Source organism: Phragmites australis, chromosome 18 (assembly GCF_958298935.1).
Source record: "Phragmites australis chromosome 18, lpPhrAust1.1, whole genome shotgun sequence".
Taxonomy (NCBI): Eukaryota; Viridiplantae; Streptophyta; class Magnoliopsida; order Poales; family Poaceae; genus Phragmites; species Phragmites australis.
The window spans coordinates 22,337,923-22,365,689 of NC_084938.1; the positions used below are offsets into that span (position 1 = coordinate 22,337,923).

Consider the following 27,767-nt stretch of genomic DNA (forward strand, 5'->3'; position numbering starts at 1 on the left):
TGGTTCTTTGCTAGTTAAGCCGCAAAGAAAATACTCCCTCCGTCCATCTCTATAAGACGTATTTTGACATGAAAAAGTCTTCGAAGTATATTTGGACTATCAATTTCTTTGTTATCGATTGCTACAAAATTAACATCATATTAAAGTTTTTGAAATATGAATCTATTGGTGTAACCATTATATTCTAAATATACAACATACACATACTTTGACTAATTGTTGATCAGAGTTTATAAAGTTTGATTTTTTTTAAAGTCAAAATACGCCTTATAGAGATGGGCCGAGGGAGTAGTACTTTGGAGCATTTGGCGGTTAATCTATTGGAAAATTATTTACATACAACTCATCTGTACAACTTCGTTACAATCAGGTGTTTTGGGCCCTTTTGATTGATATGTGAGCCACCAAATGACAATACAGAGTGTACACGCACCCTCAAAACACTGCCAAAATGCCAAATTAACTGTTTGGTCATCACTCCCAGTAGTCCTATTATATATCGTGCATTGGTCATTTTAATCATTGATTAATTATTGTACCTCTAAAATAAGCAACAAATAGGGAGGAAAAAGCATTACCTTGAACAATTTCCTTATTTTCTTCTTCGATCTGAAGTGAGGGGAAAAAGAAACTTTTGTTCTGTCTGCGAAAGATGGGACCACTGATGAATATGTACACATAGGGAGAAATATATATATACATGATGTATTTGAATTTTGCTATTTTTGTTAGTGGCATCTAGAACGTTTACCTGGAGCTAATGGCCATGCTTCACTGGTAGTCTAGACTTTTAATTTGCCCCCTGAATTGGCACTTAAATTGTTAGTTTAGTTTTCTTGCAATATTATTTTTGTATATTTCTAACCTTTTTCAGGTGTTACTGTATTTATCTGTCTCATCACACCATCATTCTGACGTCGAAATTCTGTGAAGATATTGTTGGTTTACCATTTCAAACGTAAGATGAAGCACTTTTTATGTACAGAAAATTACTTTTTTAAAACATAAGATGAAGCACTCTCATGCATCCCAACAAAAACTGCAATCTGACTTTAAGAAGGAAAAGGCTGGAAAGCTGTTGTTCAATTATTGCATATTCCTTAAAAAGAGCGCAGCAGTAGTAGAATAATCATATCATCCATCATTATATGGAAAGGTCAGCGAAACAAGCTTTGAAGCATAAATGTTTAGGACAACAAATTTACACCTGATTAGTTAAACATATATGTTTGCTTTTTATCATGTGCTTGTTTTCCACTCCTTCCAATCATAAATGTAGGTTGTTTTAGACGTGTGTATAAGGATTAAGAAAGTATATTAGATTACCTTATTATTTGTCATTTATACTACATTAGAAAAGATGGCTTATTTATTTGTGAGAGTGAAAGCATCCGTGAAGCAAGGGCAGGGAAAGAAGAAAAAAGAAAAAAAATACTAAGAAGTTATAGAATAATTTATATTTAGAGAATAGTTAAATAGACTAAAATAACATATATTTACAATCAGAGTAGTACATAGGTGCAGCACGTAGAGTAGTACCAGCTATTGCATTTCATGTGGATATATAGTACTCCTAACTGTTTGGTTTTAGAAAAAAATAGCACTTCTAATTGTCTGTTCCTATTATTCGGAACGTCTCAACCAGTTTAACATATCGTTCCATTGGAGTTTTGAGATGATTAATGGAAATGTATGTGCTGCACAATTGAATTCGATGTGATACTGTTTGTATCGTAAGAAATTTCATATGAATCAGTTCAAATCCTACAGAAAATAGAGAAAAGAAAAGTACCGCATTCAAGCCTAACATTCTTACCGAACGACTTCTCTGGCTTCTCTATGTACGATGGTAATTGACTTTGCCTTGAGGCTTTTACACCATTGTCTACGAGGAGAGATAGAAAGCGCGGGTGGTCATGCAAAGAGACGGCAAGTTCTGCACTTCAGCTCTGCACGGCGGCAGGAACTGCCCACGCAAACCACCAAAAAAGCTGATGAAATACATGAATGCACATATATACTGTATCACACAGAGACACTGAGGCAGTATTATACATTTGTACACGAGTACAACCAGCCCTGTCCCAGGCTCAGGGGCGGCAGCACGCGGTTCAATGATACTGCGCCACTGTACACTAGTTCGTAGCTGGGGCAAGCTGAAACGTATGTAACACTAACGTCTAGGCCAGCCTGACCACACATGCACTCATGCATGTCCGGCACTGCCAGTACTGGCAGCCATATGCCCCCGGCCGGCCGCGGCAGTGGCACTGCGTCCTGCCGACCTGCGTCCGCGTGCATGCATGCATGCATGCATGGCAGGCAAACGGCCGGACCGGATTGATGGACTCGGCAGGTAAGTTACGCCCATGTATAGGACTTCAGAGTTGCGTGCCCATGGTCGATTGGTGTGTGCAGAAAATACGTAGGCACACACCCCAGAAATGGAGAGAGTGCGTACTCTGGCTGGAGTTACTTCTCAACTGCCGTCTGACGATTTTCCTCGCAACCATGCGTCCGAGGTTCAGATGCTCTTCATTTCGATGCTCCGTGCTAGCTGGTGGTGTACGTGTGAAATGTCAATGTTTTGTGCATCTACTGTGTTGGCGAGGGCTTGAAAAAGCGAGACACTATATACGTCGACCCCTGTTGTAAAGGGCAAGCAACTTCGCGTTGCGTTATGGGCACCACATGATGGCATGTGGCCAGGATCACAAACTTGCCCTGTGCGGGTCTCTCTTTCTTTTGTGGTACATATATTCTTGTTATGATCGTAACCGAAGTGCAAGCCAGAGAACGACGTGAATCTAGTCAGACAATTTCTGAAGGACCTCGAAAGAATTCTCCTTCAATCTGATTGTGAGGCAATGTTACGGGCGTTGAGAAGCAGTGTGATGGATAGATCAGAAGCTGCCCATCTCATTAGGGAAGTGAAGATGCTGATTTTAGGACATCGAGTGCTAGAACTTACGAAGATTAGGTGTCACCAAAATAGGGTTGCAGATTTGTTCGCTAATTTTATTAGGGAAGGCAAATGCAAGGATGTTATCTTATATAGCTTTCCATATTGTATTGAGACATAATTGTTGTGATTGTAATCCTGTTAGTGAGTAATAAAGCTCTCGTATTCCTCGCAAAAAAAATAAATCATAAGTTCGCCACAAGTGGGAGCTAGCATAATTGTAACTTAGATCACTTCAGCTCTTATCTTTGATCTTTCGATACGTGAAGGAGATGAAAACAAGAGGGCGTCAGGATGGATCGCATTGATCTCCCGAGCTCCAACATGGAACTCTGTTCACCACAAGCGGAGCTAGCATCAGCTGAAAATAGCCAAGCCTCGCATAAAGACTCAGAACAAATCTGACAAGAGCCACCACTCGCATAAAGACTCAGAACAAATCTGACAAATCCCATGGTGGCTCGCAAGAAATCTGGTTAGCAAGAAATGACGTAGTCTTCAATAACCATCGCATCTCTTTGGACCCCATGGTGGCTCGTATATGGGATGACATCGAGCGATGGTGCAATACAGGGGCAACAAATCTAGTAGTGCTTAGAGAACGGTTGCTTGCTTTCGGTTCTTTAGTCTAATTTGAGTCATCGGTTCAGCTCCTTGTTGTAGTGCCTCACGTAATTTTCATGTCTAGTTAACTCTTCTTGTAAGACTGTGAACCGACAAGGTCATTGTGTAACCTTCCATTTTATCCCTTAATATAAAGATGCATAGCTCTTTTGTGTATTCTAGAAAAAAAATCTGATAAATCCCTAATATCAAACTTTGTGACTTGTATCGTTGTACGCACGGTCAGCATCATAGAATTGCACCTAATGGAAATGGAAGAATCCCAATGAGAATTATTTCACCAAAATAATATAACAAAGCATTGAACATACAAGTCATGATTTGACAATTAAGACATGAGCATAGAGGTAAGGGTAAAAGTCGTTGGAGCTATAAGATCATCAAAAAAAAAAAATTCGAAAAGGACGACAAAAGAATTACCGATCATATATTAGAAGGAATAAAAAGGGTATTTACAAAAGAATAAACGCGAGACAAGGCTGGCTTCCCCGATATCGAAACCAAATCCCCGTCCCTAGCACGCAGGGGGGCGAAAACATAGAAGAAACCACCAATCAAAGACCCACTCTGAGCATCGAGACTAAGCAAAGAGAAAATTGCTAACAACAAGCTGTAAGCTTAAGAGAAAAAGGTAGAAACTAAATGACACTGGTCTATGTCTTCCTTGAGCCGGAAAGCCACCTCTATTACTGATAGATGTTTGTTTTCAAAAATTCTCTAGTTCCTTTCTTTCCAAATATTCCACCAAAAGATGACAAGGTCGTCAAACATTTGTCGCTGATTAAGTGTCACCTTCTTACGTGCCTGTTGCCACCATCTTTTAATTGTTAGTTGTTCTTCCATGTCTGATAAGATTTGGAGGTTGAACCATGTGGTGATCTCCTTCCACACCTCCTTTGTAAAGTCATCACTTGTTTGTTACAAGCTGACATGGCAAATTCATCAGGGAGAAACTGCTGTACCATTTTGATTGAGGAATCTAAATACAACTGTTAGCAAGTCCATATGCCAATCAATTATCTTTTAACTTTTGGAGTGATATTTATGTAAGATAAAGAAGAACCAGATCCCTTAAAAGGATTAGACTTCATGAATTTCTTTTGCCGGGGGGGGGGGGGGGGTGGTGTCAAATGAATTTACTCCAAAAAGAAACTATAGGGAAATTTCAATTATTCTAGGTGTGTCACTCTACTGGAATGAGTATTGCCACCAAATTATTAAAGGAGCATATTTGCAGGTTCAGAATAGCCATCGTCATAGTTACAAAACAGGTTTACACTGGATGCCAAACTCCATATTATCTCCCCCATACTGTCAAAATAATTCTGAGCAGCACAATTTTTGAGTAAAAGATAATCTCTGCAAACTTCTGGAATTATTGTTCTAAACTTCTAATAAATCTGCAAATTGTAATAGCCAACTAGTTTAACCAAGAACTACCAAGGCTGCGACCCAGGTTTATATGCTCTATTCAGGGTAAACCTGAACAAACAAGCCAACTCCTTGTGCTCATGTGGATCTAGAGTAAAATAGACCTTTTTCTTCAACAGATATACATGAACACTTCCTACATACACCAATTATGATCAAGGGCGGATTACTAACGCTTCACACAACCAAACTCCAGAGTAACTATCAAGGAGGAGACATCATTCTGCTCTCGTTGTACACAAACAGAGCAGTTTTAATATGTACTACTATTGCTCTGATATACTGCAAACATCGTAATGCCCTTGTCTCTCTTGACCACCAATGCATATAAGCTAGCATATCGATCAAACATTTCAAGTGGCTGGGAGCACTGTTTCCACAAGATTGGGGACAGTGTAAGGTCATGTTTGTTTTAGATTATAAAAGCTGGATTGTGATCAAAATCTAAAAGCTGAAACAAACAGCTGGATTGTAAAAGCTAGATTCTGATCACAATCCAAAAGCTGAAACAAACAGCTGGTTGAAAAAGCTGAATTGTTACAATCCAACACACAAATTGTAACAATCCAGCAATCTGCTTTCCACCAGATTCTAACAATCCACAATCCAGCTTCTTACGATCCATAATCTACAAGCTGCTTTTCACAATCTACAGCTGAAACAAACAGGGCCTAAGCTAGAAGGTTACAGGCAGTACGGTTTATTTCTTAACTCAAATAGTAAAATAGGTAAGCTAAGCATCCGAATTATTACATGTGTCAGTTACAAAATAATTATACATAGCACAGAAACATACATCCAACAATTCTTACATATACCAACTACCAAGTACAATCAAATGTATGAAGGCAAGTAGCAAGAAAGGACACATCATCCTGCTCTGGCTACACAAGCACAACACTACACATTGCAAACTCCCAAATGCAAAGAAAATCCAAGACAACAAACCAATTTAAATTTCGAAATTAACAACGTTCTGCGTAGGATTTTCATTTAGTGGAGTACTGGATAATATACATTGTCTTGGTATTGTATATGCAATTTTCTCAACAAAAATATGTGAACGAAACACTAGGCAGGAGCGGAATTGTCCACCAAGAGGTCGCACCTGGCACAAACGCACGGTGTCAGGGGAAGGGTGGTGGCCGCAGCACCGCCTGCTCGACCTCCACGGGGTCCGACCGCGAGATCTGCACACCGAAGCAGCAAGACCCTCGTCACACCATCACGACCGCACAAGCGAGAAATCGCAGGTCAGGGAAGAAGACGGACCGGGTCGCGGAGGACGGGCTTGGTGTCGTCCGGGGCGGGCCGGAAGGGCGGCTTTTTATCCTCCGCCAAGCTCCTACTGCTGCCGGCGCCGCCTGATACAGAAGCGTGTGCCTGGGCGGCGCGGCCACTTCCCATCGGTTCGGCCTCTTCGGTCTGAGACTGAGCAGAAGCCGGCCTGGCTCGGTCGGACCCAAACACCCAAATATGATCGGGGCCGAACCCAATCTCCAGCCGCTCGCTCCCCTCCTCTTCTCGTCCTCACAACGCCGAGAGAGGCAGGCGGCAATGGCAGGCACCGGCTGCCACTCGCTCCTCTCACCGGTCTCGTCCATCTCCCCTGCGTTCTTCTCGCGCTACCGAGCCGCCTCCGTCGGTAGAGGAGCCCGCCAGCCGAATAAAGGTGAATTTTTTCTTTCTCTACTGGTGGTCTGGAGCGTGCTCAGAGTGCTCGTTCTTGGGCAGCAAATTTGCAGGATTTGGCATTGCCATCATGCTGCGTTCTGCTGAAGATACACAGAATTATGCTTAGTGTGTTTCTTGCTTTGGGAGGGGATGGTTATCTTCGATAAATATATCTATGCTGATTTTGGTGTTGAGACTTGAGACTGACCTTCAGTTCTTGGCATGGTTGTGCTTCAGTGCGACCCCAGATCAGGTGTTGCTCGAAAGACGAAGGTTCAAAGGAATGCGCGGACAAGTCCTCCACTAAGGGCAAGCTTGTGAGTGATGCCTTCTCTTAATGTCCTATTACTCTTCACTGAGCATGTGCCCAATTGTTGTAACCTTTGAAACAATAATAGTGTTCAGGTTAAGTGCTCCCTCTCCAGTTTCGTTCTCTTCCAATCCATCTCTGCAATCACAGAGTTGAGATAAGAGATGGATAAGAGAAGATAGTATTATTTTGTGATTTTGTCCCATTGTCGTATGTTTAGATTCTAGACGAGTCAGATTTCCTATTTGGGTTTTCTGTTTTAAGTTTAAGCAACATTGAAGAATTGTTTATGTGTTCGTTCAGCTATAGACCGACGGAATCTTACTGCTCTCATAGTCTTGGACTCTTGGTCTATCATGTGCATTATGTATTTATGTTGCTTTTGAGTTGTGACTTTTGACGACCACAATCCTGAGGTCCTGCCTTTGATGAACAAATTTTGAGTGAAATGTTTCTAATCGCTCGAGAATTGGTTTTATCTTAGCAGAAGAGCCACAAGGTGCACTTTGTGTTGTGGTCTTTGTTAACTGTTATTAATTTCCAGCAGCATTTTACCGGATTCCCTTATCTTTCAACTGATCGAATGCCTCATTTCTTTCTCTTATACAGGAAGAACATACTCCTTCAAGACGAAAATGTATTGCTTGCCTTTGTGCTGTGACATTAATCAGTGCATCAGGCCCAACAATTTGTACACCAAACGGACTTGCCGCAGATATGAACCAGCGCGGCACACTGAAAGCTGTATGCCGAAACTGTAATGGTAGCGGTGCTGTAATATGTAAGGGTTCCGATAACTTTGATCTCAATGCCTTTATCAGTCCTAGTCCTATGAATAGAGCTTTCACCTTTAACAGGAACAAAAACAGAAACAGAACTCTTGAATTAATGGTTTTGTTGATTTGAATTGCTAACAACTTGCGGTTATACCATTAGATGCAAATATACTGAGGCATGCTTTGCGCTTTTCATTTTTATCATTTCATATAAGGCTATTTGGTCAAATTCTAAGAAACAACAAATCAGTTGTGCTACTTTGGAGTGGCTAGCTGGCATACTAATCCAAATGAGTTGAAGCTAATTTTTGCACAAATGAGTTGATCAATTGAGCATACTGATCCAGTATGTGCAGTATTTTTTTAGAACTATGGCGTAAAGTTTTATGACACGAACTTCAATTCTTGCAAAACTACAAATTGGTGACTCCTTTTCCTTGGAGTGATAATTCATTTTCAGCTGGATTCAGGTGACATGTGCGGCGGCACAGGAAAATGGAAGGCCCTCAACCGAAAGAGGGCAAAAGATGTCTATGAATTCACAGAGTGCCCGAACTGCTATGGTATGCTCTTTACTTCTGCTGTTATCTGGTTCTTCATTTTCTTTATTTCTTTCAAATAGATGCATATAGTTTTTGGTACATGAAACAATTGTAGTTTGATCATGACAAGGAAATCCAGTTATCAGTTTCAGACGCATCCAGTACAGCATGATTGCTTTTGAATCCTGCTTTTTGGCCTTGTTATGAACCCACCTAAATATCAAACAATAATTCGACTATTAATTTTTTCTAAGATTTCAAGCATTAATCATGCTCCTGATCAATGTCATCAGGCCGAGGAAAGCTGGTCTGTCCAGTTTGTCTTGGAACCGGGCTGCCGAACAACAAGGGACTCCTCCGGCGACCAGAAGCCAAAGAATTACTCGACAGGATGTACAATGGCAAGATATTGCCAAACTCGTAGATCAACCCTTCTCACCAAAGGATTTAGCTTCTTGGTTCACGAGTAGGGAGTAATATTTGAGACAAATGTAGTTCTCGGATGTAAAAAAAAATTCGTCTTCACAAAAGAGACTTCGATGAGGATTTCTGCTTGCTAACGTTCAGATTATTAGAACATGAACAATACTATGTGCTTAAAGAGAGTTATGCAAATTTATACAAATTATAATTTCCAATGCAATAATTAACTATCTTATTAACATTAATAATGTAAACAGCGATGCTTAGATACCTTATCCTCTGCCTAAACAAGCTACACAATTATATAGGGAGAAAAAAACAGTTGTTTTATGTAAACACATCCTCAAAGCATCCTGGTGTACATGCTTTTACACAATTATATAGTGATTGTATATTGTTCAGGTGGTACCAAAGCACCCATGTATGTCCTTACGTTCTGAGATTATACAAGCAGCCTAGATCAGAACAACATTTTCGTTCGATATTGGAAAAGCTCAAGATCCTGTGCATCGACAGATGAACAATGCAAGGCTCTTGAGCTTGCAAGGACTGAACTGATGCGAGAAGTGTCGGACATCGGGATGCACACGACGCACAGGGAAGGCGGCGCGTGCATGATAACTTATTCCGAGCTCGCTGTCGGCAACGTACAGCGCTGAATGCGCTACGGAAAGGAGCGCATCAGAGACTCTAATTTGTTGCCCGTGAGTGACCTGGTCACCAAAACAAAGAAGCACAACCACGACGATCCGGAAAGCAACCCATAAAAAGAACAAAAAAACGACGAACAACACGGAGGAGATGGATCCGGGGCCTCAGAGACAATTTGGCAAATGCGATGCATCAGAAGATCAGATGGTACGGACAAAAGATATCCAGTCATCGGCCCCGAAACGAGAGAGAGAGAGAGAGAGAGAGAGACGAGGCGTGGACGATGGAGGCAGCCGTCTCGCCGCGGTAGCAATAGGGCAATGCCGAGGCGGCGGACGGCGGCGCTGGGCGCTGGATGGGGAGGGGGATGGCGCGGGTTATATAATGAGCAAGCTCTCTAACCCTAGCTCACCTCCGTGTGTAGGCTATTTTTTTTCTGCTGGGCTTCAGTATATGGGCTATGGAGGAAAGCCCATAAAGCCCAAACACTAAAAAATGCGTCCGTACTGTTGTTTTGCTCAGATTGCCAGATTATACTACTGCCACTTGGTTTTCATTTTTCTCTATGGTAAGCATTTAGAAACGAGTATATACATTTTAAAAATTAGTATAAATATCTCAAAAATTAGTATATATATATATATATATCACGCATTTAACACGTTGCACGTTAAATATTATTCCATGCGCCGCCCGGACTAATCAGAATCCACCAGAGCGACCAAACAGGCTTGCATGTGAAAAAAACAGAAACTAATCTATTAAGAAACCTAAAAGCCAAAAAAACACTAGTTATAAAATAGAAAAACGCATATTAAGAAATCAGAAAGTCAGAAATACACATTATAAATGGGAAAACATTAGAAAACAGGAATGTAAAAAAACATATGTAATAAAACAGAAAAAGATATATTATAAAACAGAAAACACACATTATATAACAGTAAACACACATGTTGTAAAGAAGTCCATGGGTGGGAAACATATGTAGTTTTCATCTAAAAAATCTTTATTATAAAATAGGAGAACAAATATTATAAAATAGGAGAGCCGAAAAATGTTATAAAATAGAAAAACACATATTAAAAAACCAAAAAACACTTATTCCTCGACTAAAAAATAGCTATTGGCTTGAACCAAAAAAATGGCTTGACGTGACATGAAAACAACATGTTTTCATAGAATAAAGTCGATCAAGAATGATACAATATAAAATCACCCTTCCAAAAAATCACAAAACCTCGATAATTGATAACTCCCCTGTACTTGAAAATTAAATCTCCAATAAAAAAAACCTATTGGAACATAATCAAATAGTTGAGAAAAAAATACAAAAAAATAACAAAAATAGGAAAATAACCAAACGACTAATTTGATCATCTGGTTACCTATATATATAATGGGGAACAAAGCTATGGGTCCCGATTGGATGCTTCTACCAGGAAGATTTGGGTAGATCCATGGAAGAGCCGGCGCCATTCTTTCCCTCACTCGCCAGATCCGATGCCATGCACCCAATAACAAAACCCATTGGAACATAATTAAATCATTCAATTCAGCAAAAATACAAGAAAAATAACTAAAAGACGCGTCTGATTATATGATTACCCGTATCTAATGAGGAATGAAGCTATGTGACATTGATTGGATGGTTGTACTGGAGGAGATTTAGGTAGATCCACAAGAGAGGTGGTGCTGTTCTTCCCTCGCACTCACCGGATCTGACGCCGTACTCGCTAGATCTAAGAGGGGAGAGAGCAAGGAGAGATAATGAGAGGGTACAAATGACCTAGAGAGAAATAAAGCATACCAGGTTGAGTCATATGGCATTCATTTTGACACTCCATGACGCGCAAATTACGGAGCCAATGTTTTTGGTTAGTTGCGGTAGTGAACTTACGATATTTTTTTCCCGTTAGAAGTGATAGATTTTCTGGATGCGGAAAATCCTTCTTCAATGAACGGAGGATAGTCATTCTAAAACCGGAAAATCCCTATTTTTTTACCGGAAAACAACGGATTGCTTTTTTCCAGTTACGGGAGTGTCGGTTGTGGGTGTGGGCCGTATGCATTGCTTTTTCCGGTTGCAGGAGTAAAATTATTTTTTTCTAGTTGCGAGATGGTTTCTCTGGCTTTTCCGGTTGTGGAGTAAATTTACTGTTTTTTTCTGACACACTGAATATTTATTTAGTGTGCTCAAAGTTAAATAGAAGATATATATATATATATATATATATTGAATATGTATTGGAGTTGTAACCCGAGAACAAATATAGTTTCAAATCTAGCGGCACTATTGCACGGACTAGTCTGCTAGTGTTGAAAACGTTGCAATGAATATCTTAAAATTATTCTAGAAATAATAGGAATAAGTAACAACAAGGTATTTGCTACGTAAGATGGACAAAATCCTTTATGGCAAAGTAAGGAAAGCTGTAGTTAGATATTTCAAGAGAGATTTCTAACGAACTCATCACAAATGGTTCAGAATTTGACACTAAGCACAAGTCTGGCCATGGTTCTATAAATAGGGACAGTTCGTTCGGTAATAACCCTGCTATATTAGCCAGGGGCGGAACTAACCAGGAGTCAAGCCCTGAGCTAGACCTCAAATCTATCATTTGTACAATAAAATTCATTGAAAATTTAGATCTAAGCCCTAGCACTACTAAAAAAGGCTGATTAATGTCTGTTGAAAAATAGTTTCACTGCCGGTTTTTAAAAGGGCACTCTTAACTTGATAGTGATAGTCGTCTACTATTAGTGTCGGTTGACCATCCAATAATGTTGTTATTTCTAGAGAATAAAATTAGAGAAAATTGATGCCAGAGCTGCTCTGGCTTCTAGCTTTCACTGAATATGAATCCAGATTCAGTATCAAAGTTGATTCAATATCAGCTAAACTGATTCAACATCACACAAACTAATAGAATTATACAAGAGAATTAATTCAACATCATATGAACTGATTCTGCCCCTAGACTCAATTCAACATCACACAAAGAATTCAATTGAACATCACACAAAAGAATCGATTCAATCCAAAATCAATTCAACATCACAAAAAGCACTAGCCCGCGCCCTTGAACTCACCGCTGTCGGAGGGTGAACTCTTATCGCATGGATCCAGATGGACCTCTTTTTGAGATTCAGCCGGGAGGATGATTCTGAATCTGTTTGCGGGAGAAATAAATGGGTGTAAATGCGATGGCAGGTGGGATGGAATGATCGGATGCATAATGCAATAAATGTAGTGGAGGGATTTTTAGACAAGTTCGGGCCGCACTAAGCGTAATACCCTACTCCTGTGGGGATACTATAAATGCCCTAAGAATGTCTCTCAGGGATGTTGCTGGTTACAAAAATGTTTGTCTATCTTAGAGCTTCGGGCTTCTTGTTCTTCGGTGGTCTCAGCTTCTGTACTTGTACTGAGTGTTCTGCTGTCTTCGGTCTTCGCTCGAGAGTCAGAGAGCTCGATCTGTCTGGATTCGACCTCCCCCTCTGTGTCCACCGGCTCCTCTTTAAATACCCGCCGGCGGTAGCGTACCCCGAAGGGGAGGGCACGAGTTTCAAGGCATCATAAATGGAAAAGCTGCCATTATGGGCTGCTGCGCGAAGTGACAGCGGGGTTGAAAACGCGCCCCCCCGCCCGGTCTCGATCGTCATGATGACGTTTGCAACGGGCGCCGCGGAGCGGGCCCACCAGGCAGCCACAGAGCAACCCGGCGTGCCCGCCCGGTCTTGTTCGCCTGACACAGCAGGGTGGCAGGAGAGGCGCCTTGGGCCTCGTGATGCTATCCCGAGGCGCGCCGGATGACGCGGGATGGGACCTGTGCATTAAATGTCCCCACGCCTCTCTGCCAAGCCATGGCAGGGGCTGACACCGAGTGTGGTAGGAGCAGTTAGAAGTGACAGGCCACGCGCCCTCTTAAATACGGCACTGAGCCTTTCACTGGTTGACACCTCACCGCTGGGCTTCTGTGGGGGCCACCGGTGAAGGACTTCTTAGTCCATCGGGGAACCGAGTGCTCGGGGGTCACTGTTCACAGCCCCGAGCACTCTCTCCCAGATATGCCCTTTCTTGGTCCTCGGGGAACCGAGTGCTCAGGGGTCGCTGTTCATGGCCCCGAGCACTCTCTCCCAAAACTACCTTCCTTGGGTCCTCGAGGTACTCGGGTGCTCGGGGGCCACTGTTCGCAGCCCCGAGCACACCCTTCCCGGTACTCGGCTTTTCTGGTCGTCGGGGGACTTGGGTGCTCGGTGGGCCACTGTTCATGACCCCGAGCACTCTCTTCCCGGCACTTGGTCTTCGCAGATCATCGGGGAACTCGGGTACTCGGGGACCATTGTTCCTGGCCCCGAGCGCCCTCTCCCAGGACTTAGTCATCTCGCACTTCGGGGAGATCATCCCCGCGGGAGGTTGCCACGTGGCAACCTGCTGGTCTGGCCTCGGGATTCGGGGACCCCTGGTTCCTGATTCACCGACAGCAGCCCTCGGGCCCGTTGGAAAAGAAAAAGGATCTTTTGGGCAGGCCTTGTTTAGGTCGGTGTAGTCGACGCACATGCGGAGCTTGCCGTTCCCTCGGGATGGCGCTATGGCAAGGTCCCTAATCCCTAAGGTCGGGATTCCCTCAAATGAGGGATTCCCTCTATTGAGGTCGAAGCTTCTATTTCTAAACGGAAACGCCCAATACATCGAAACTCATTACCCATGGATAAAGCCAGTCGAGAAAAAGGGAAAGCCTGTCTCAATCAGTACTTCTTTTTTCCCTTTTAGAGATAGATTTCTTTATTCTCTAAGCTAGCTAAACGCCCGATACATAATATGCTAAGCCCCCAGCTACCAATTCTGGAATTTCTTCTCGAGACATCCCCGTCAGTCAACTTGTGAGGGGGCCCTTAATTAAATAAATAGGAAGATTGCCTTAAAAAAGAAATGCAAGGGATCGAAGGCAGTATGTAACTCTTCCTTGTTTGGTGGGGCTCTCCGCCTTTACCTGCCCACCTTAATCCATTTTGTTGAGGATCTTGCACTTATTCCAGCCCTATATTTACATAGCCAAGGCACAAAAACTGCATTCCCTTCTAAATCTCTCAAGATAGGGTGTCCTAACCACCCGACAGCTATGAAATCTCCCTTTCTTTTCTTGAATTAAAAAGGTAATCAATCCTTTCTTTTCATCTTTTATCAAGTCTTCCTCTTCCTGATTGACTCATTGGTGACAGATCAACCATGGACTTCTTCAATGAAAGAAAGTCTCATGGAAACATTTTCGCACCAATCGATCTTCTGTAGGAGTAGGAGGTAGCGCGAATCTAGTTCGGATCCGTTTGTGAAGTAGAATAAGAAAGATAGTGAATCTTGTTTGTTCTTTAGTTGGTGATGGCAACGCAATCACTCGAGCTTTTGTCGGCCCAGGCCAGACTTCATTTTCTGGTTTTGCTTTAATGAGGGTCCGGATCTGGGACGATGACTGGGTTTGCCAGCCACTCGGGGTGGAGGACTTCTCGGATGAAGCCGGCGTCAAGGAGCTTACTTACTTGCTCCCGGATGAACTACTGGCGCTCGGGCGCCTGCCGCCGGACTTTTTGCTTCACCGGCCGTGCGTCTGGGCGCATAGCCAGGTGGTGCTCGATCACCTCCCTAGGGATCCCGGGCATATCGGACGGCTGCCATGCAAACACGTCAACGTTAGCCCGGAGGAAGGTGACGAGCGCGCTTTCCTATTTGCCACCCAGGTCACCGCCGATTCGGACGACCTGGGAAGCGTCCTCGCCCACCACGACCTCCTTTGTTGGAACGGAGGTGTCGGCAACGAGTCGGGGTTTGGATGAAGAGGGTCCCGGGCCCCCCGGATGACCTTCGACCTCGGCCCGAGCTGAGACCAAGGCGAAGTATAGCTGCTCGGCGCAGGAGACGGCGCTGCCGATCTCGGAGGACACGGAGATGGGGCCCGCAGGGTCCGGCATCTTGACCGTGAGGTACGCGTAGTGGGTGACCACCATGAACCGAGCGAGCGTCGGGCGCCCGAGGATGGCGTTGTAGGGGAGGGGAAGTTTCACGACATCGAAGATGACGCTCTCCATCCGGAAGTTATCCCGGCTCACGAATGTCACGGGCAGCTCGATCTGCCCGAGGGACAGGGAGTGCCTGGGTGTCCCCCCGTAAAAGGGGAGCGACGGCTTTAGGCGCCTAGAAGGCACTTGCAGCTTTTCGAAGGCCTCCCAGGAAAGGAGGTTCAGGCTTGCACCCCTGTCGATCAGCACCCTGCTGACCTTTACTTTGCAGATGGTGGGGGACACTACCAGGGGTAGTCGCCCCACGCCTGCAGTACTTGCGGGGTGGTCGGCCAGGCTGAACGTGATCGGGGAGTCCGACCACTTCAGGGGCCTTGCGGCCTCTGCGCTCGGGGTCGCCGAGCACACCTCGCCCCGCATGGTCTTGACGCTGCAGCGGGAGGAGGGCGTGTGCGCGCCTCCGTCGATGAAGGTGACGGTGTGCTCAGGCTCCTGGAAGCCGAGCTCTTGGTTGTCGGGGGCGGCTCTGTCGTCGTCGCCCCTGCGGGGCTCTTCGCGGTCTCTCTGGCGCTGCTCGATGAGACCTTTGACCGTGCGGCACTCCATGAGGTCATGCCACTTGGTCTGGTGGATCTGGCACCACTTCCCCGGCTCGGGCCTCGCAGGAGCGGGGACCCTTGCGGGAGCGGGAGCCCTCGCGGGAGCCAGAGCCCTAGGAGGGGCTTGGGCCGGAGCCCTTGCGGGCGCGGGTCTTCTGTCGGCGATCGCCCGACGAGCTGGCTGGCGGTCGGGCTCCTGGGCTGGCCCAGGGGCAGGGCCCTGGGCCGGCACGACAGGGACTGCCTCGCGCCTTCTTCTCTTCTTCTTTTCCCGCCTGTCAGAGCGGGAAAGGACCTGGTTGATCGGCGGCGGGATGCTCAAGGCGCGGAACATGCCACGCCCGAGCCTCCGCCGCCTTGGCGCACTTGTCGACCAGCGCGAAGAGTTCCGCGGTGGTTTCGACCTCGTGCATGCCCCGCTTCTCGAGCATCCGCTCGTCGCAGACACCGTGCCGGAACGCGACAATGATAGCGTGGGGGTTATCCGCGGGATGGTCTTGCGGACCTGACTGAAGCGCTGTATGAAGCGCCGCAGCGTCTCCCCCTCCTGCTGTTTGACGGCGTGGAGGTCGCACTCCAGGCCGAGGCGCACGAACGTGCCTTGAAAGTTCGCCACAAACTGGTGGCAGAGATCATCCCAGGAGCCGATGGATCCTGGGGGTAAGTTCATAAGCCAAGAGCGAGCAGAGCCCCTTAAGGCAACATGAAAATAATTGGCCATCACCTTTTCACTGCCGCCAGCTGCTTGGACAGCAGTGGTGTAGATTTGGAGGAACTTGACAGGGTCGATGGACCCGTCGTACTTCTCCGGCAGTTCTGGCCAGAACATGGTGGGCCATTTGACCCGGCGGAACTTCGGGCTCCTTGTTCTTCGGTGGTCTCAGCTTCTGTGCTTGTACTGAGTGTTCTGCTGTCTTCAATCTTCGCTCGAGAGTCAGAGAGCTCGATCTGTCTGGATTTGACCTCTCCCTCTGTGTCCACCGGCTTCTCTTTAAATACCCGTCGGCGGTAGCGTACCCCGAAGGGGAGGGCACGAGTTCCAAGGCACCATAAATGGAAAAGCAGCCATTATGGGCTGCTGCGCGAAGTGACAGCGGGGTTGAAAACGCTCCCCCCGCCCGGTCTGGGTCGTCATGATGGCGTTGGCAACGGGCGCCGCGAAGCGGGCCCACCAGGCAGCCATAGAGCAATCCGGCGTGCCCGCCCGGTCTTGTTCGCCTGACACAGCAGGGTGGCAGGAGAGGTGCCTTGGGCCTCGCGATGCTATCCTGAGGCGCGCCGGATGACGCGGGATGGGACCCGTGCATTAAATGTCCCCACACCTCTCTGTCAAGCCGTGGCAGGGGCTGACACCGAGCGTGGCAGGAGCTGTTGGAAGTGACAGGCCACGCGCCCTCTTAAATGCGGCACTGGGCCTTTCACTGGTTGACACCTCACCGCTGGGCTTCTGTGGGGGCCACCGGTGAAGGACTTCTTAGGACGTCGGGGAACCGAGTGCTCGGGGGTCACTGTTCACAGCCCCGAGCACTCTCTCCCGGATATGCCCTTTCTTGGTCCTCGGGGAACCGAGTACTCGGGGCCGCTGTTTACAACCCCGAGCACTCTCTCCCGGAAATACCTTCCTTGGGTCCTCGAGGTACTCGGGTGCTCGGGGGCCACTGTTCGCAGCCCCGAGCACACCCTTCCCGGTACTCGGCTTTTCTGGTCATCGGGGGACTTGGGTGCTCGGGGGCCACTGTTCATGACCCCGAGCACTCTCTTCCTGGCACTTGGTCTTCGCAGATCATCGGGGAACTCGGGTACTCGAGGACCACTGTTCATGGCCCCGAACGCCCTCTCCCGGGACTTAGTCGTCTCGCACTTCGGGGAGATCATCCCCGCGGGAGGTCACCACGTGGCAACCTGCTGGTCTGGCCTCGGGATTCGGGGACCCCTGGTTCATGATTCACCGACAACCGCACCCATCACACGCCCTTCGTCTCCGACCTCACCAGCGAGCTCGAGACCGTCAATCTCCCCTCCGGATCTGCAGGAGCAGGAGAGCCGGACCGCCCCCCTCCTCCCTTCCTCATCGGAGTGCACCTCGGGCGAGCAAGCCCTCCACGGATCTGCTCGCACTGCTTGCTGCCAACATGGATCTCACTCACCTGCATTGCTGCAGCACTGGCCCGCTACAGTGGCACCGCCGCCTACGCGCACTCCGTAGTTAACCGGGCCCCCACCACAGCCTCCGCGTGCTCCGCGGTCAGCAACGCTGCAACCATAGTACGTGTGTGCCAGCACCAACAGAGTTTCCCCATGCGCGGGATTTGCTTCGAGCCGCATCTTCTGGTGAGAGAGAGGGAAAAGTTGGGGATCGAGGATGAGAGAGAGGAGAGATTGAGAGAGAGGTATGGGATGGGAGAGATAGAGCGAGAGAGGGGGAACCGGGACTTAGATTTTTTTAGGTGGGGAGTGGAGCAGGTGGAGCGGACGCGAGGGGTGGTAAAAAAAGGTGGATTGAATGCATATTTCGAGTCCGGGGTCATCTCATCAGTGCCGGTTCAAAATAAATCCTAGGATAATATCACTACCGGTTTTTCATAAGAATCGACAGTGATACTACTTATCAGTGTTGGATTTTGTCTAAATAAATAGGTGGATGTCTGGTTTTGCTACAAACTAATAGTGATACCTTATCAGTGTCAGTTTTGTCGAACCGATATTGATGAGTCGATACTTATAACTAGTCCTATTATAGTGTAGGCTAAAGCCTAGACTATCATGGATTTGATTCCGCCCCTAATAGGAGCCACGACGAGCATAAGAAATGACATGATTATATGGGTATTTAGTAGAACCACGTCGACTCCCCTGTCACGGTTCAAACCCACAGTATCCATCTTTTGTACACAAACTGAATTGCTTATGTGGAATTTGTTGTTGAGCTTGTCATAAGAGGCACACTCGTAGGTGTGACACTGTGATGTGGTCTATATTTTTGTGGATGTGTCATACATCTAATCAAAAGAGAATACATGACAATCAAAGTCTTCTTGTTACAAATTATTTCTTTGGTACCGTTTCATAGAAATACATATAAAATTTAATGTTGGAACAACAATGACATGTGATACAGTGGCTACTGGTTATGGTGCTATGTGGTTCGGATCATCGACAACCATATACACACCTCCCCTGGCTAGGGGCACGTTGCGGTGAGACTTCTACCCTTTGGAGTTGCTCATTTTGCTTATGGCAGACGATTGGGATGAGCTTGGTTGAACAGGCTGCAGAGGAGTCAGAGTTGCTACCTCGAGGAGTTCGACGAGCTCGACAGCGATGATAGAAGTTGTGCTTTCTCTCGCGTCCTGGTGTTGATCTTGGGCAGAGTCATGATAACATCATGGTAGAGGTTGATATCCATTGTGGGAAGTCAGAGCTACTGTGCCGCTAGTACGGCGAGCTTGGCAACGATGACTCTTGTCGGACTCGCATGGTGTTTGCTTTTGGTGTGTGGTGGCAAGACTTTTGTGGTTTTTTCAGTTGTTGAGGTGTTTTCCTAGTTGTGAGTTTTTGCTGATTTTTTCTCAAATTAACTATGCGGTTGTAAGATTTTTTATTTATTTTTTATAAATTAGATCAACTCTCTTCTTCTATAATAAAATTGTAGAGCTTGTGCCGACCTATTAAAAAATTTGGTACTGATTTTTCAAACATAGGACACTATTGGCTTCGTTGGTACTGTTGTCAAGCTAGCTGAACAAATACTTTGAATGTCTTAATTTATGCTATAATTGCAACGATACAATATCTTTAGTGTCAAACAATTTTGTTTAGTGTAAAATGAAATCCTAGATTAGATTATAAGGAATTCGAAGAATTTTGAGGCTAAGAGACGTCTTCTCAATGAAGAGTGCTAGTAGATGTGTAATGTTGAAAAGAAACATAACAAATCTTGCATGATCCCACCATTGGTTCGTGTCGGCCCTAGATGAAAAAGAGACCCGGGAGAATCATGGTAGTACAAAGGTATTGCCGTCACAATTTTTGCCGTGACCATCGATATGTCATTCACCTTTTGAAGAGGGGAGCGAGGCAGCGAGGTAGCAATGGAAGTGGATCACCACGGTATTGGCGCAATTTGCCTTAAGTTTTTATGGTTCGACCTGCATCTCCATAGGGCAAAAATCTCTATAGGGCCTAATGCCACTAATGCCTTGTTTGCAGCCCTAATGTCACTAAAAGAGTATATATACTAGTACATAAACTGCATACTAGCTGGATGACAATATCCAACAGCCTAGAATGTGTTCGGTTCGAAGCCAAGGAAACTTTTGGCTAAGTCAACGGTGATTAGGAATTTTAGATCCTTTTTATTGTATGTGCTCATAGGCCTGATGACCAGCAACATACACAAATTTGGTTGTGAAAGAATAGAACAAACCAGCAAGTTCATCCCCGACAGCGCCCTCCTCGAAGTAGAATGACAGGATAGCCATGTGTGCGTCGATTGTGTCATGTTCAACACGTGCTACGACCTTAGTAGTGAAGAGTAACATTGTTAGAGCAAGTATATTCTACACGTCAGCAGTCTTAAGGTGTCTCATGCCAAATTCTTAAAAAAATAAAATAAATTTTAATTTTAAAGTTTTTATTTATATATCAGTGCAAATTAAAAAATTAATAGCAAAACCCACTATGTCCCACACTCAACTCATCATCTCCTTCCTCCTTTGGCGGGCAACAACGAGGACGCGACGTCAGCGCGGCCTACTCGGTGGAACACGATGACAACTTAGCCTCTTCGATGAACACATTTTTGTGTGCGCATGGGAACAGTAATGGCACAACCTCCTCGGCGGCCAGCACAGGCTCAGGAAGACACCCTTCCCACCTTATTCGTCCTCTAGCCCAACAGCCACGATATAGTTAGGTATTATCACAAAATTATTAAAAATAGATGGTATGTTATACACAATTTTTTATCTGTTACGGATAAAATATACTTAGACAGTTGTTAAGATAGATGGGTCTGTAATAAAACAACCGTCTATTAACTCACAAACAGTTTATATAAATTAGTCTGTTTCTATGATATAGACATAAACGATTTTTAGAAAAAATCGTCTGTAATGTTGTCACATACGATTTTTTTTTTCTAAAAATCCGTATATATGTATATAGTAGACATATACGAATTTTATAAACAACCGTCTGTATTTAAAGACATGTAAACGTTTTTATATTTTACCAATCGCCTCCCTTAGCTCTTGCCTTTGCACACACACAACCTGCTCATCTACTATTTTGACTTCCCCCATACACAATGCGCTTGTCTCCCCTCAATATAAAGTGACGAGGAATGTTCTTCTTCTTCACTCGTCATATAATGTGTTCTACTGCACTCAGAAAGCGTCATCCTCACTCGTTATCAACGTCAGAGAAGCGATATCTCGACTGAGGTAGAGATCTCTTTGACTGTAACGAGGTGAGTATCATATGATTTTATGTATAATTTCTACTGCTTTGATTTGTGTAACTGATGGTAGAGCCTTGTTTCCATCGTAGATATGTAATGACGTAGTTCACGGCAATGAACAAATAGTAGGATGGGGTTGTCCCTATGATGGTTTCAACAGTGCAGATGCTTGACATCGACTTCGATCAAGTGGACTTTGTTTTCTTCGCTGTTATGAAGGCCCCCTCCGTCAACCATGTGTATGTTATCAACTGCATTCTCTATTACGTACTTCCGGAAGGAAATTTCTCTACTATTGTTCGTTATTATGGAGATATTTTCGTCAACTGCAAGACATGTTTGAACGTATATTTTTTGTTGAATCATAGCTGGCGGTTTCGCAACAACGCAGTCTAGTTCGGACTTATGCACGAGCTAGTCAAGGTGCAGCTAATCCGGATGACTGCAAGCTGCTCATTGAAGATGATAGTAGATTGACGTTGTGCTGAAATACAGAAGGCTAAAATGATATCTATCATCTCGTCTATAACCAAGTCGATATTGTAGAAACTTTTACAGAGACGAAATATATAACAATTTGTAATAGAGTTTAAAATTTAACTGCAATAATCCGTTTATAGATAGTGTGGGTAGAAAATGGTGCCGCGGCCGAGTACAATTGCAGCAGGGTCTCCTCCGGGACACGACTGAGGCGCGTTTGGGAGTTGGTACACAGTGATGGCACAACGTGTTAAGGTCATCGCCTCATTGGCGAGACACAGAGGTGGCACGACTTGGCGATCGACGGTGCTGCCTTCTTGGTGGTACGTGATGGTGATACGCTAAAAATTAAAAGCTACTGTTTGGTAAAACTCACTGATTTCAGCCCTCTGGATAGTGCAGGTTACGCGAGACGCTCACAGTGCCCAGCACCAGCACCAGTAAGCTTTGTTACTGCATGACCCCACCATAATAACCCGTGCCTCTGCATTGCCCGATGACTTAAGCCGTCTTCGTCTATGAAAAAAGACGCAGGGCAATCACCATTTCTGTTCCTTGCATCAAATTTCTAGCTGATGGTTGAAGCAATAAAATTACTAGAAAAAATACTGAGAAACTTGCATTCGGTGATTGTGAAAACGCACCCCCCCCCCCCCATTATAATTGCTCGAGTTCCTTGAATTGCCCCTGTAAACTTGCTTGGTGGTGATTGCTGATCAGAAAAGTTGCTTCGGCAGAAAATAAAACATTGCTGGGCAATTTTAAAAATATTTTGGAATACAAATTTGCTTGCTCACAAATATATAGTTGCTTCTTCATAAATAAAATTTTAAATTACACCTAAGGATAAATATAAAGTTGCTTCTTCATAAATATAAATTTGCTTTCCAACTAATATAAATTTGCCTATTCATCAATGTAAAGTGTCTAATTTAACCATAGTATGCATTGAATAAAGCAAATTGATAGGCAAAACACACACATGCTGAATATACGAATGTTATCTCTGTTTATATATAAATCGTACTGGGAGAAAAGAAAAACACTTTTAACTTCCACATGAGTCACTTTTTACACACAATGATAGACAGTTCCAGATAATGGCTTAATCCCATTAACTTCTTATTGAAAGCTTAAGAAAAACCAGAAATAATAACTACCCCATTCTCATAAGTTGGAAAAATCGTAACTAAAAAGTTGCCTAATGCCAATGAATATAAATCTAGCAAATTTACAAAAAAAAAAGAAAGAAAAAAGGAACAAAGTTACATGAGAGCAATTATTATGTTCATGTATAAAGCATAGTACCAGAAAGAAAATGCTTTTGTCATACACACAAAATGCTTGACATATAAACATAACTTGCCTAAACTGTTACAAAATTTTTCTTAAGCATTCGATTAAATATTTAAACTTGCTCAAGCGTAAAATCTGCTATGTGGTGATTCAATATGCATTCTGCGTATTGGAGCCAGGACAATTTTTTATTTTTTTGCTTCAGACGAGCCAGAACCAAGGTTCCATTTACCGACCGGAGCTCGGTTACCGAGCTCCGGCGGTAACCGAAAATGCGCGATAACCACGGTTATCGGTCAAAAATTCAAAAAAAATCAAAGAAAATTCATTCGGCAAATTTTAAATTTTTGCGAAAAAATCATGTTTTTGCCCTCTCGGTAACCGAGCGGTTTGGGTCGGTTACCGAGCGATTTTCTCGTATTTTTGATTCGGTCGGTTACCAAGCGGTTTGAGTCGGTAACCGCTCGGTTTTCTTGATTTATCGAGCGGTTTTATCGAATTTCAGCGCAGTTCAACAAAAAACCTAAAAAAGGGTTCAATCTTGTAAAATCAATAACTAATTCATCCGAGCTTCAAATCAAGTGAAACAAATTTTGTTGGCTTCCTTGTAACATGATCTACATGATAAAAGTATTTATACTCATAAAAAAGTTCAAATTTTTCTGTGAGAAATTTTATTTGTTAAACCAAGGTAAATGCATAGTTTACTCTTTGCTAATCCAAAAATCATGAAACTAATTTTGTTAGTCTTCTTACATGATCCTATATCTTTTAAAAATATATGAACTCATGAATTAGTTATTGTAACATGCATGATTGTGTAAATGTGTTGCGACTAGATTAATTCATAACTGACCCATCACACCTTAAAAATTAGTGAAACCACTTTCATTAGCTTATTTATATTATGATTTACGTAGAAAAAATAATAGTAGACATGAAAAAATTAATTACTGTGATGTTTCTTAACATATTCACTTTATGCTTGTGAACTTTGTAAAAATCATAGAGAATTTAATAAAACTCTAAATAAAGTGAAATCAATTTTAAAGATTCTCTTAAAATACGTTTTATACAAGAAAAATATGTGTTTGAATGTTACACTTTTCCTTAATGTGAGTTAATAATTGAGCCGCGCGCTTCAATTTTTTTCATTTTTTTCAAACTTTCTCCCTATAGAATATGATGCAAACGACATTATTTTTGAAAAAAAATTTCATAGAAGTTCTTAGAATTATGTCTAGTTTTTTTTAAAGATTTTTTTGATTTTTTTTTTAAATTTTTTTTATTTTTTCGAATTTTTTGAATTCAAATTTCGGTTACCGAGCTGTTTTTAAAACCGGACCGGACCGGGAAGGTCGGTAACCGCGATTTTTGAGCGGTTACCGACGGTTTTTTTAACCCTGGCCAGAACAAGCAAATTGCAATAGTTCAGCTAAGCAAATTAATCGATTATACTAGGCAACTATTCTATTCATTCAAGCAAATTGGAATAACGAAATGTAAAGGAATATCGTGATTTTAGTACAATCCCAAAAGTCAATGCCAAAAAAGAACTCGGTAAATATGCCGCATCACATGGATGAAGTTATGTTGTGTGATATAAAAACCACAAGTCTAATAACACAACCCTGAAACAAAATTTGGTATAAGCTAACTTTAAAACTTTCTACTAGCAACAAATTGATCGTTCGGTCAAGTACTAGACTACCATGATTATATAAAGCATCCTAAATCTGAAAAGTTTTCTGAACATAACATCGACACTAGCAGCAAACTTGATTGTTCGGATAGATGAAGGCTCACATGATACACTAATGAGCTTGTATATATATATGACACCTGAGTAATTAACTAGAGCATCAAAACATCGAATTTTTCTGAACCAAAAACATCTAGAACTGGTATCAAATTGATTGTTCAAAAAAGTACCAGCCTCTAATTATTGATCATATCAGTCAATTAGGGATAAATAAAAGCACCCGTAAAACTTTTTTCGCTACCCGTAAAACTTAGCAAAAGAATTGGTTTACTACCTAACTCTTCTTAAACATGAGCAGTTCAGCTAAATGCAAATGAGAAATACCAGTTCTGAGAGGCAAAATCAATCAACTACCTACAAAAACATTTTGCTTATTTTAGACTAAGGGATTGGCTTAATGCATCCGAGCTGGGGCTCGGTTGGCGATGATAGGGGAGCAAGGAGCTCCCCCCCCCCCCCCCCTCGAACCGAAAGAAAATTATATGAGACCCTCTGCAGAAAGGTCTCTGTGAGACCCTGATTCACGCCATTCGTTTCGGATCAACGGTCTGATTGAATACATGTGAGAGAAGTACATGACACATGTCACGCAGAGATGATGATTTTTCTATGAGATCTGATATCATATAATTTCTTTCTCTCCCGAGCCACCCACGTTCGATACTGGGGGTAGCGTGGGATGCAGCCCCATTTAATGCCTCCAACGAAGGCACTTGGGGAGGGGTCCGGTTTCTGGAAAAAAAAAGATTGGCTTAACAATTACATCACTATGGGAGAATCACCACCGAATGAATTAATCTCTCATTTTTATCGGAATGACAAGGAAAAGTACACTGGAGAGAACATAGAGAATGAGAAGCAAGGCAAAAGAACAAAAAGCTCAATGCTGAAAGCTCCATGTCCATGGTGAGCCAACCTGGGTTGCCGCCAGTCTTTGCCAAGGCAGTATTGAGTTTCCACTTGCTCGTGACCACGCAGCCTCTAGAGAGTTGTGAGATCAGTAGATGACACGTCGTGCGTCACACCTCTTCGCGCCCCGTCAACCAACATCAAGCCTGGATTGGCTACATCACCATGTCTCTCTGCGAATCTCGTTAGGCGGCATGGAGTTGATCTACCGTCGCCGTGCTTGCCTAGGTCGCTCCGCCTTGACCCAGCGCGGAGGATCTCGCCCCGACGACGAAGAGCCGATCCCACGCGCAAGAGCTCGCTCCCTATGGCACGAAGCTTGATCTCACGCGGAGGAGCTCGGCGCCGGTAATGAGGAGCCGATACCGCACGTTGCGGCTCTATCCCGCGGAAGAGTAGTCGAGGCTGCTGACGCTACACATGGTGGAGACCACACCCCCTAATCCTTCATGTCGTTTGGGCAGGTTGTCGCCATTGGCCCTGCAAGGCGAGCACTTTGGCCCCCATGACACCCTGCACCTGACCCGAGGTATAAAACCAGGGTTGTGGCTATGGCAAACGAGTTGCAAGGACCGGAATCTTCCGTTGCGACGCTCGATCTAGCGTGGCGACACTGGAATCGTTGTGGCGTAGCCCGATGTGGCACGGCGGCCGTGTGCGACTTGGGCAGAGAGAGAGAGATTTGGATGGTGTTGATTTGAACGGAGGTAATGAGGGGAGAGAAAAAGGCAGTAAGAGGAAGACGAGAGCGGAAAGGAAGTCTCTCCGTTTCGCACGTCGCTCGTGGATCGGGCAGTGCTAATCAGCGCTCGCGCGCGAGGAGGCTTGCTCGCGACGCAAATCGGACAGCAAACACAAAGGAGTGCCCTCCGCGTGAGCACGCCAGACATCCCCCACTTTTCTTTTTTGAAAAAAATTTCCCTCCACATCTTCCTTTTTTTTGAAAAAAATTGCACAAGAAAAATTTGTTTCAAAAAGTTTTAAGAAAAAGTGTGCATGAGAAAAGTGTTGAGATAAAGTTAACTAGAAAAGTTTTGAGAAAAAGTTGCACGAGAAAGTTTTGCTCAAAATTTTCGAGAAAAATTAACAAGAAAAATTTTACTTAAAAAGTTACTAGAAAAAATTACCAAGAGAAAGTTATCGAGAAAAGTTAAAAAAAAATTACCAAAACTTTGCTCGATAGGGTAGGCTTGCAGGCTTTACAGCCGCCATGATGCGGTCCAGTAAGTGGGAGCACGCGCGAGGTAGGCCGTGACTCAGGCTGAGGCCCAGGTGGGCTGGCCGACTAGGCTCAAATCGGTTTCGGCCTAAAATCGTGTGGGCCAGCTCAGTCGCTCGCATGAAATAGATTTTTCGTCACAGATCGAGATCCCTTGACCAGTAAAACATGAGGTGTACAGTAAACATGATACTGTAGCATTAGATCTTGTCTGAGTACACTCTGCGTGAAATCAGAGGATCCAGTTCGTCGCTTGCACGAAATAAAAAAACAGGGGAGCCTGGTGAGATGGATCCCACCGTTATCGGATTACAGCTGAGGTGTGTGGGCGGAAGAGGTCAAATAATACACGCCCGAAATTTAAATCACAATTTCAAATTGTTCTCATTTTTAAATCGAAACTCCTTCCGGATTCCAATTCTTAGCTCCGTCCGAAACTCTCTGAGGCCGGCCCAAATGAAACCCCTTTCCCCTTTTTTATTTTTCTGCGGCCCCGAGACCCTTTCCTCCCCCTTCTGCCGGCCCACTCCCTTTCGCTCTCTACCTTCTTCCCTGGCCCAACTCACCTCCTATCCTTGCGCGGCCCGACTGCCCGGCCCACCTCGCCTCCCCTTGTTCCTCCGCACGGCT

The 27,767-nt window shown here is 44.3% G+C and overlaps 1 protein-coding gene and 1 long non-coding RNA gene across 2 annotated transcripts; one reads left to right on the forward strand and one right to left on the reverse strand.

The window, feature by feature from the left end:
• Nucleotides 1-5,945: 5,945 nt before the first annotated feature.
• On the reverse strand, nucleotides 5,946-7,023 carry LOC133899659 (uncharacterized). Its single transcript, XR_009906379.1, has 3 exons — nucleotides 6,900-7,023; nucleotides 6,290-6,789; nucleotides 5,946-6,207 (listed from the first exon to the last, which is right to left on the reverse strand). It is a non-coding gene; the product is annotated as an uncharacterized LOC133899659 (long non-coding RNA).
• LOC133899658 (protein PHOTOSYSTEM I ASSEMBLY 2, chloroplastic-like) lies at nucleotides 6,494-8,879 on the forward strand. The gene is made up of 5 exons (XM_062340687.1): nucleotides 6,494-6,689; nucleotides 6,929-7,008; nucleotides 7,611-7,782; nucleotides 8,248-8,340; nucleotides 8,613-8,879. Exons 1-5 carry the CDS (start codon nucleotides 6,494-6,496, stop codon nucleotides 8,741-8,743), a joined length of 672 nt encoding a protein of 223 aa, XP_062196671.1. The 3' UTR covers nucleotides 8,744-8,879.
• Nucleotides 8,880-27,767: the final 18,888 nt, after the last annotated feature.